This window comes from Hibiscus syriacus, unplaced genomic scaffold (genome assembly GCF_006381635.1).
Source record: "Hibiscus syriacus cultivar Baekdansim isolate YM2019G1 unplaced genomic scaffold, ASM638163v2 tig00117034_pilon, whole genome shotgun sequence".
Classification (NCBI taxonomy): domain Eukaryota; kingdom Viridiplantae; phylum Streptophyta; class Magnoliopsida; order Malvales; family Malvaceae; genus Hibiscus; species Hibiscus syriacus.
Window position 1 is genome coordinate 3,803,117 of NW_024063533.1, and position 10,954 is coordinate 3,814,070.

A 10,954-nucleotide genomic window follows, 5' to 3' on the forward strand; every position below is an offset into this window, starting at 1 on the left:
AGATCAATCCATTTCTGAAAGTGTTTGATCATTTTTCAAATATTTGACTGCTATCAACAAAGTGATCGATTTTTTCTTACAAGGGGTCCATTTTTTTCGTGAAAGGATCAATCATTTTGAGAAAGTGATCAATCCTTTTTAAAATTAGATCGGTCCACTAGCTACTGGAATCAAATGGATCGATACTTTGAACTAAAATTCCTAGAAAACATAAGTTTTAAGCTCAAAAACCATCAAGTAAATATTTGAAAAGGTATGAATAAATTCAAAAATATTTAAACCATATTTTGAAGGGCCAATCTAAGGCAAACTATGGCTTATTTTAGGCCAGTCCACTCAGTTTATTTTATACTACTTCTAATACCCACTTGACAGGTGATTTAAGCCCAACATGAATGAAACCTAATAATATCTCATTGCAAATGCATTTTCACAATCCTTGCATCAACACTAAGATGTATTAAATTCTATTTTCCATGTTCCACCAAAACAAGACAAAAATAGTGCAAGTTAGGTGATAGACGTGGATGGTTTTGAGGTGTTAGTTGATCATTTTTTAACAGAGAAGCTGCACCGTGAATCATTTACAGTTGACTAGTCTGAGTCAAATTATTCATCTCCACTATATTTATGAAGATGTTACATGCAACTGCTGCACAAATGCAAACTCTTTCCCTTTTCCAATCATAAAACTTGTATGACTTTGGAGCTAAAAAGGTGATTGAAATCTGTATACTATCTTCTTTAACTAGGGGTTTTCCTTTTGACACGCTGCCTCCAATTTATACAGTAAGCTTCTTTTGTTTTTGATTTCCTGATAATATGCAGTCTTTTTTCAGACTACTTTTTCCCTACATTACCTCATTCCTAGCTGTTCCAAGATATAACCAACTTATCAAAGTATCAATAATGCAAATTAGCAAAATATGAATAAATGTATTTAAACTTTATAAGTTAAAACCAACATACAGTAGTGATTCCCAAAGGGGAAACATTATTCCGATAGGAACAAAAATATTTATGTGGGCTACAATATGAACCCCATAACAAATATATCATGAACTCCTTCCTGGCCAGCCTTATACCGGCAATGCAGCTCTGCAAATGACTGAAAATACTTGTGATCACCGATGGAAGACCGATAACTGTATGTACACTCCTTTAGAAAATGACAGGACATTGTTTCGAACAAGGAATTACAATGGAATTGCGATTGAATCAATGAAATCCCCTTGAACTTCTTGACTGATACAGCTCCAGTCTACTTTTGGCCTCTTGTAAAAGAGCGTCTATAGTTTCATCCTGGGTCATGTAGGATTGCTTCGATGCCCATTCAAGCACCGTAAGTGCCTCGGCTTGGGCGAGTTCTTCGCTATCCGGTATGTGGAGGGCAATGTAGCATAGGAGAACCAATGCTGAGAGTTGAACGGTTTGTTCTCCGAAATACACAAGCTGAATCAAATGCTTTGCACCTCCTGCACTAATGATTGCCTTGGAGTGATCAAGGTGTAGGTAGTTATCGGTGCAAGCAAACTTGGTAAGTGCAATAGCAGCCTCCTTGGAAACCTCAGCTTCCCTATCATCAAGAAGTTTAACCAATGGGGCAATCATCCTTGTTTCGGTTGATCTAAACGTCCTGGCCAAATTACCAATAGCCTTGATACAAGGAATCAGCAGCTCCGAATCAGCCTTCTCGATAATCTTCAACAGCTGATCAACTACAAGCTTACAAGCATGAGAATTCGGTTTAAATGCAGACCTTCTCAACTCGGTATCCCGTGCTGCCACAGCAGTAATTTCCATTAATGCCATAGCCGAATTAAACTGCACATCATCGGTACCTTTTTCTAACAAAACTGCAAAACATAGCAATGCTCTAGACTCGGTGATACTCCGACATATAGACGAATTCTCCTTGGCAAGATGCCACAAAGCTCTAGCTGCCATTGCCTTCATATAAAACTTGGTAGCAGGATCTTCAAGTTCCCTTCCCTTCAAAGTCGCGCCGGATTGCTGTGGTTGATAATAAACATGATGAAATTGCTTCACATTGCCCTGACTGTTACTCCTAACATGATTATTACTCGGCTTTTGCGGCGATTTCGCCCCTCCCTTCATTGCCATTGTATTCGTAACCACATTGTGCATCTGATTCGGGGTTTGGTTCCCCATCGGATGCAGAATCGGACTCTGATGATCTTCTTCAACAGCTACTTTCACAGTGGCTTTATTACTATTCGCCATTACCACCCCGTGGATCAAGGTGGCCTTGTTGCTAGCAATAGCATAATTACTATGTTCTTGAATCGTTTCAAACGCCAAATGGCTAACGAGTAATCGGATTATATTATGCTGAGCGAATAAATCTTGACATTTTGGGTAATTAGCTGCCAGTTCAGACACCGCCCACGCCGTCACGGCTTGAACTTTCATAGGACCTTCTTTGAGGATTTTCGTAAACACCGTGCAAACGCCGGCGTGGATCATGTGCTCCACGCTTTCCGGGTCCTTACCCAGAAGCCCAATTGCTTTGGCGGCGTTTTCTTGACCTTCAATTTTCCCTTCCTTGAGTAATTTCAATAACGGTCCAACCCCTCCTTCTTCTATAATCAGTTTCCCGTAACGATCGTTGTCTCTGGCCAGGGAAACGAGAGAAGCCGCCGCGTCGGAGCGGTTGCCAAGTGAGCCGGTGTAAAGGATCGCGATTTGTTCCCATATTAGACATAAAATGGGCTCGTTTGCAGCGATCGGAGGAAGGCCTAAGTACTCATTGTCGCGATCGTCACCGGAAGCCGATACGCGCAGAAGCCAGGAGACGTCGCCGATTGAGTTCTCGAGCTGAGAAGACATTTTACGGAACGCGGTGGCGGGGATGATTGTAAACACGCGCTTCATAAGGCCATTGGCGCGGCATTTGAGGACCAAAGACAAGGCCTTATCGAGGACTTTTTCGGTATCATCGATGATGCGGCGCGTGGGACGTTCGTAAAGATCGGAACTCGCACGCGCCGCCTGCCGGAGCAAGCCAACGAGTTTCTCTGTCTTGGACTTAAGCTCCGCAGACTCTTGCTTGAACGAACTCGCTTCGTCCGCCGCTTTTGTCACTTGGTCCGCTAACTGAATTGGCTTTGCCAAGATTTGCTTCACTATATCTGCCATCAAATCAAACGAAAAAAAGGGTAAACTTTATGAGATCAAAAAATGGAAAAATAAATCAAATCAAAGAGAAAATGCCAGAGATTTCTTGGGTTTATGGCGTTTTGATGAGCGGAGGTAATGAGGGGGTTTTATGTAGTTTTTGCGTTATAAAAGTGGAGAGGAAGAAAGAAGAAAAGGGTGGTCATTCATGGCGGACGATATTTGTTACAAGGTCAAACGCTTCTTTATAGCCTTTGTGAAGGGAAATAGCTTTTACAAACATCACTGAAATTTGGGTATTTTTCATTGGAGAAAGTAGGACTTAATAATTGGACAAAATGTTGCTCTTCTTTTACTGATCAGATGAGAAATTGTTGCTCTTTTTTTTTTATTATTTCTGATTTTTATTTTCTTTTTTTATTCTGGCTCCTCAAAGTTTTATTTTAATTTATTTGTGTATTACACCTAATTTTAATATATGAATCTTCTAGTATATATATATATATATATATATATATATAATATATATATATGTACGAGACATCTAACTTGAAATATGTTTAAACAATATCAATTTATTTACCTGCTAATAATACAAAATTATTTCATTGTCAATAATACAAAAACTTGATTTACTACCATTGGATCACTATTATTTCAGATATGGTAATTATTTTAAAATATGTATAGTATAATAATTAATATCACTATAATTTCATAAATATAATGTTGTGCTTTAATTAGAGAATTCCTTTAATTAGATAGGAACGGGGATATCTCAACACTCTTGGTAGAGAGAAGGAAACTCAACCCTTGACGAAATAATGCAGGATGAGCAAAGGTATCTCTACGCTTTCAAAGAGATACTGTAGCGTGAGCTGAGAATATTCACCTTGATAGAAGAAATGAAAGGATTCCCTCGCTAGGAAAAAGACATCTCGATGATCCTTAAAACATAATGGAGGAACTCCTATTATAGTAACGGGTTAACTCGACCCCTTGGATGGATTCTATAAGTCGTAAGCTGGGGTAGAAGCAACTCTATGCCTTTATAAAGAGACTACAGAATGTGTTGATGTGTCTTAACACTTCTGGAGGAATGTTGTAGTAAGTGGGTGGAGGCATCTCGATGTCACTTATCCGTAATAGAGGCATATCAACTCTTATGACTAGATAATGAAGAGATATTGAAGAAATCATTTTAGTTAAAGTGTAGCAGAGATAGTTCAACGCTTTATCTAGAGAGAATGCATCTCAATACTTTTGGAGAGAGGCTATAAAATGAGCAAATGTACCTCAATGTTATGGTTTATATAACGGAAGATATTAACGTTCTTGAAGAGATCATGTGAAGATACTTTTGAAGGATTCCAACATTCAAATAAAGGAAGCAAAACTATGATGTTTATGTGCATTAAAAGTACTTCAACACTAATATGTATCAAGGGAATAGAGTTTTCCCTAGTAACTGTGTAGTGAGTAGTATAGAGAGCTATCGTGATAGGTCTTCCTGTCATCATAGGCTATATGTCAATTACTAAGGTGCGACTCCCTCTGTGTTTTATAAAATTCTTATTTCCTCTTCTTTAGTATACCAGAAAATACCTTCTGGATAATTCATACAGATGATTGATCCTTCTCTACTCATTGTTTACCAAGGTATACTTTAGAGGCTTGTGTCGAAGTTTAAAAATGTACGTGGAGACTGTTCAATCGTCTAAAAGGTCACATATATCATGTGTAACTCTATAGAATCTCCTCTTGTAGTGCATGAGAAGTTTACCATATCTCTGGACCATAATGGGCAGGCTAGTGTTTAAGCGGAGGAAAGCTTTGTTAGCCAAACATCGTTTGACGAACATACGTGATAAATGTTTGAAATCTCTTACAGTTGTCATGGGTAGAGAATCGTATCAATTTTTTGTTCTTATTCGCATAGTGATCGGGAAGACTTTACATTTTAGCTTGTTAAAAACTCCTATAATATCTATATGGTTTCAATATTGAGATAGGTATGCGATGAGGTCTTTGATTCCATCATAGGTCTCCTTGGACAATCTGAGGTGCGGAGGGTAGGAAACTGTCAACACATGGGGAATGAGAGGATTATGATCCTTTGTAGCCTAATTTTCTTTGGAGTTGTTTGAGGTTTGAAGATCATTGGTCTGCCTTTGCATGATTCATATTTGTTTCCTTTATTCTTTCTCTTTTGAGGTAATATGGTGAGGCACATTCAATGTTGACCCCCTTTGGGCTAGTCCTCGGGGGAAACCTCTATCATTCACAACATTCGCATGAGTAACAGTTGGTTCTAGATTACGTCTTTCTTTGGTAACTAAACTTTTAGGGGTAGATGACATAAGCAAGTGCGATCATGTCAAATCTGATCATAAACTATAAAATTTTTAGGGGTAAATTAAAAATTTAGTAACTAAACTTTACTTTCTCTCTTATTTCACTCATTGCACTTTAAATCTTTTCAATTTTCTCACTGAACTTAATACATTAAATTTTTTTTTGTCATTCAGTCGTTTTCTCACTAACGGCATTATAAATGGACTGCTATATATATGCAAAACGATGTCATTTCTGTGAAAATTTTATTTTTGTTAAAACGACATCGTTCTAATGCCCTTAACTATTTAACAGCAGAGTTAAAAAAACCCAATATATTAAGTTAAGTGAGAAAATTGAAATTTTTTAAAGTTCAACAAGAAAAATAGAAAAAAAAATCAGTGATGAAATTTGTAATTTATCCAAATTTTAGATTCTTTTGGAGATCCCAAAGGTTATAAATCACCAAATGATATAAAACTTTGGAAGAATAGCAGTAAAGATACAGTATAATGTAGACTGCGGAGGAAATATTTTACGGAGAAATCCGGAGTGTAATTGAGCCGTTTCATTATTTACCTATATTTTTAGCATCCTAATTTATGTGGCTTATATGTAATTCCCCATTCCTTGTAGAAAAAAAGAAAACAAGGTTGTCGTTATGTTTAAAACAGATAGAAAGAGTCCTCTATTCATTACATAATTTTGTTTAATTAATATATTATATATTGAACACATCTGGTGAAGAGGTTTCAACAATGAGTTGTTAAATGATTGGATTTCTTGAAAAGCCAGCGAAAACTATTGCCATTAATTCCAGATACAGAATTTTTCACAAAATTTTATGGCAACTTCTAAACCAGAATCTTCAATGCTGATTTTATGGACCCAATGCTTGATTTATATATACGGAGGGATTCTTTATAGTTTCAATGGAGACATTGTTTTCTTACTGCCAAATAATGTTTTGAAAAAAAAGGAATGATTTACCATTCAAATTCTGCATGAAATTAGATGGATCAAGAAGGCTCAATCTAGTAATCTTTTTTCAATGCATGCAACATTCATCATGAATTTAAATGGCTATATTTTTAGAATAATGCAGTTGAGTTTTTTATTTCGTAAAATAATGCACATTTGGTATTAGTTCTTCAAATGAAGTGATTGCTACAGTACACCGGGAAGTCGCACGGTGGTCCATGCGACCAAGGGGAGACGCTATGCCTACAAGGCGTCTCCCACCTCCACTGTGCCAAGACTGCCCGGCTTTCCATGCCACCCCTGCATGCCCCATGCGTTGCTACTACTTGGACCAAAAACCCCTAGGAGACGCATGGAAATCCATGCGACTCCCCCTGCATGCGAACCATGTAAAGGCTACCATCCATGTAGACTACGTCCTCAGGTAGCAATAATGATGCAACTATTGCAACAATAAGGGGACGGAGGAAGGGACGGTTGGGTTTTAAATATATATTTGGGGTGTAGGGATGGAGGGTTACACCGGGAGTGAAAGAAAGAAAGGGAGAAGAAAGAAGATAAAAGAGGAAGAAAGAAGAGAAAAGAGGAAGAAAGAAGAGAAAAGAGAAGGAAGTTAAAGTCGGTATGTGCTATATTATTCGACAAATTTAACCCGGTTAGTTTTCTTTTTTAAAATCTATATTATTTATAAAATAAGATGAATAATGTAGACGATAAATTTTAATTTGTTTGATTTATTAAAGAGATTATTTAATTAATTATTGTTGTTGAGTTCGAATAGAATTTAGTTTTAAAAAATAAATTATATTGAATTTAACTTTAAAATATAATAGATTAGGATTAAAGGAGAAGATGAGCAACAAGGTAATTTTTCGTTGTTATTGTTGTTTTTTACGAATTTTTTGATTGCATTATTCTAAAAATTCAGCCATGTATATGGTAAATTGGTTTAAATTTATGTTATTTCTCTGAAATTAGTGTAATAGTTTGTTAATTGTTTTTGTAGAACGAAGGTGAATTTAGTTTGAAGATATTTTATTTAAGGTATTTGACTATTGATTATTATGTTAATATTATTTTTATAAATATTTGTTATTTTTACGATTGTTGTTATATTAATATTATTTTTGTTATTCTAAACATAAATTTTGAATTTGTAGAGAAAATGAGCAACAAGTTTTTTACGATTGTCCATTATAATGGACATATTATGGAAAATGAGGTCGGAGTTGTTTTTCAGTCTGAAAGACCTATAAATATGATATTCAAAAGGGACAACACATTTGTAGAAATGAAGCATATGATAGAAAGGAAAATCTGAGTTACAATTGATGGTTTGAAGTACAAGTTCATGGTATGTCCCAGTCCAGATAGATATGATACAATACTAGTTGAAGAAGATGATGATATTGAAACCATAATTAGATTACACGAGTCAACAAATATTTTAGTTATTGAGTTATTTGTTGATGTGCATAAGATATTTGATGTTCCTATGTCATCAAGAAATGTGGCTGGAGATTCATCTCAAATGGCTTTCGGAAATGAGTTTGAAAACCCGACATACATATCAATAAACAATTTTATGACGCTATTGGAAAGTGGAAATAAAGTCGATAGAACATCCGCAGCAGCAGATATGATACAGTACTAGTTGAAGAAGATGATGATATTGAAACCATAATTGGATTACACCGAGTCAACAAATATTTTAGTTATTGAGTTATTTGTTGATGTGCATAAGATATTTGATGTTCCTATGTCATCAAGAAATGTGGTTGGAGATTCATCTCAAATGGCTTTCGGAAATGAGTTTGAAAACCCGACATACATATCAATAAACAATTTTATGGCGCTATTGGAAAGTGGAAATAAAGTCGATAGAACATCAGCAGCAGCAGAGTACAAGAAGAGAAACATATAGAACTCAGAATTGATTGTTGATGATGATGCTGAAAATCGATGTAGAGAAATCCATGATAATTTCAGCGAAGATGAAGAAACTAAGGAACCGGTTTTGGCCGATGATGATAATTTTGGTTGTGGTGGTGCACCTAACGTAGCCACTGATGAAGTTCCGACACCATATCAACCTACCCCTCACATGCAGAAAATAGACTATGATGCGATGAGGGCACTAGAATTCCCAGACATGCCACATATACATCCATACCACATGGTTGAATCATTCGAAAATTCTGGTGAATTTTAGGTTGGGATACAATTTAGAGGAAAATATGAAGTTAAGCTGGAAATTAAAGAGTATTGCATCAAAGACCAGGTTGATTTCCATGTTGCAGAGTCCAACAAAAAAACCATATATGCGAAGTGTGTTAAATATAGCCTAGAGTGCAAGTGGAAGATCAGAGTGTCCAAAATTTAGAGGCACGATGCTTGGGTCATCATAAGGTACAATGGTCCTCACACATTTGCGAAACTCAATCGAACAATACGATCGAATATTGAACTCCGATGTAATATGCAAATACATGAAGGTGTTGGTTAAGAAGAATCCAAGGATCCCTTATTCAGTGTTAGTTGCATCTATTCGAAGCCAATTTGGATATCAAGTAAAATACTGTAAGGTTTGGAATGCGAAAATGAAGGCAATGAAGCTGACATATGGAGATTGGGATACATCGTACAATGAGCACCTATATTTGTTACAAGCGATGAAGAGATTCATCTCGGGAACCATAGTGAAGTCTCAAACCATGACTGCATATGACGAAGAATGTCAACTTGTTCTAGGGAAGAAAATATCTCATAGACTCTTTTGAGCATTCAAGTCATGCATAGAAGAATTTCCATTTTGCAAATGTATAGTCCAAATAGATGGTATGTGGTTGTATGATCAATATAAGCATGTATTGTCGATGGCAGTTGCGCAAGATGGTGAACGAAATATCTTCTCAATTGCATTTGCCATTGTTGAAGGAGAGACAACAGAGGCATGTGATATCTTTTTTACCAATCTACGTCAATATGTTGTTTGAGAAGATGGAGTTTGCTTGATATCCGATCGAGGAACAAGCATTTTGTCGGTAATAGAACGACCAGAAAGTCGTTGGATACCTCCACATGCATATCCCACATTTTGTATCCACCATATTGGTAAAAATAGTATTGATCAGTTTCATAACGCCCACATTTGTAACGAGGTAATAAGCATGGGTAAGTTTTATTTTCAACATGTGTGTATTGATTTATGTGTTTTTTTAATTGAGGTTTAACACAATATATATTTGGAAACAGGATACGAACTGTGACGACCAAATTTTGACAAGAGGTTGGAGAATTTGAAGGTATTTTATGATGATCAGCGTGTTTGGAAGTGGGCTTCAAAAATACCGTGAGAAAAATGGTCGCAAGCATACAACGAGGGTCGACGATACAAACACATGGCCACAAACTTTGCTGAGGCCATTAATTCAGTACTAAAAGGTACACATCATCTCCCAATAGAGAGTGTGGTAAAGGAGACATAATTTAGTTTGGCTAAGGTTTGGTTCGATAAAGGTAAGGAGATTGAATGTCTCATAAATAGAGATCAAACATGGGCTCCTATAGTGGTGGAAGCAATGGAAGCAAACGAGTGATTGCAAACCTCAATGCTTGTTCATAATTTCGACCGAGTTGGTCATACTTTTATTGTGTCATGCATACGCCACAATAAAGGAGGATAAGGCCAAACATTTAAAGTTGATTTATGACACAAATTACGTGATTGTGGTCACTTTCAGGCATGGAGATATCCATGTGCTCATACAGTCGCGGCATGTATGTATGCTGGTGTAAGCGCATATAGTTATGTTGAAAAGTTCTTTCACCTACATAGGGTATTAAATGTCTACAGCTATGCGTTCAAATAGATCCCAAATAAATCATATTGCCTGAAAAGGATCATGACGAATGGTTGCCAAATCCAATGCTTCGGAGAAGTCTAAAGGGTTGACCTGAGTCTAGTTATATTCATACCAGTATGATTTCCATGCTAGAGAGAAAGGTCAACCAAAGAGATGTGGATTATGTAGGGGTGAAGGTTATTCAAGAAAGAAATGTCCAAATCTACCAAGATATAGGCCTCATCAATAATCATATATGTATAGTAGTTAACTTTATTTTATAAAAAATTATGTATTTTTATTATAATAATTTATGTGTTTTAAGTTTGAAAATATATTTTTTAATATTTAGGTTGAACTATGTTTCATAATATTTTGATATAACAAATTAAGACAATATGTTTTTGGAATTGATTGAATTTGTTCAAAGTTTTCAAAAATAATTCAAAGTCTATTAAACTAGAATTTAAGCACAAAATAGTTTTCTGGGTACGTAGTACCAATACTATTCTTACAGTATCGATACTACATGAACAATACTGATACTATTCATATGGTACCAATACCAAAGGTAAGAGAAGTATCGATACTCTCTGGGTAGTATCAATACTACCAGTTGTTTTCCAAACCGCTCAAATTTAAGAATGCAAAATAGG

General features: G+C 36.0%; 1 protein-coding gene across 1 annotated transcript; it reads right to left on the minus strand.

Moving 5' to 3' along the window:
- Positions 1 to 1,010: 1,010 nt before the first annotated feature.
- On the minus strand, positions 1,011 to 3,416 carry LOC120196768. Its single transcript, XM_039198492.1, has one exon. It carries the CDS (start codon positions 3,157 to 3,159, stop codon positions 1,219 to 1,221), a length of 1,941 nt encoding a protein of 646 aa, XP_039054423.1. The 5' UTR covers positions 3,160 to 3,416; the 3' UTR covers positions 1,011 to 1,218.
- Between the last annotated feature and the right edge of the window lie 7,538 nt (positions 3,417 to 10,954).

What these genes read in the sequence shown, in the direction of transcription:
- LOC120196768 (XM_039198492.1), bottom strand. Translation starts at nt 3,159, where the DNA reads ATGGCAGATATAGTGAAGCAAATCTTGGCAAAGCCAATTCAGTTAGCG.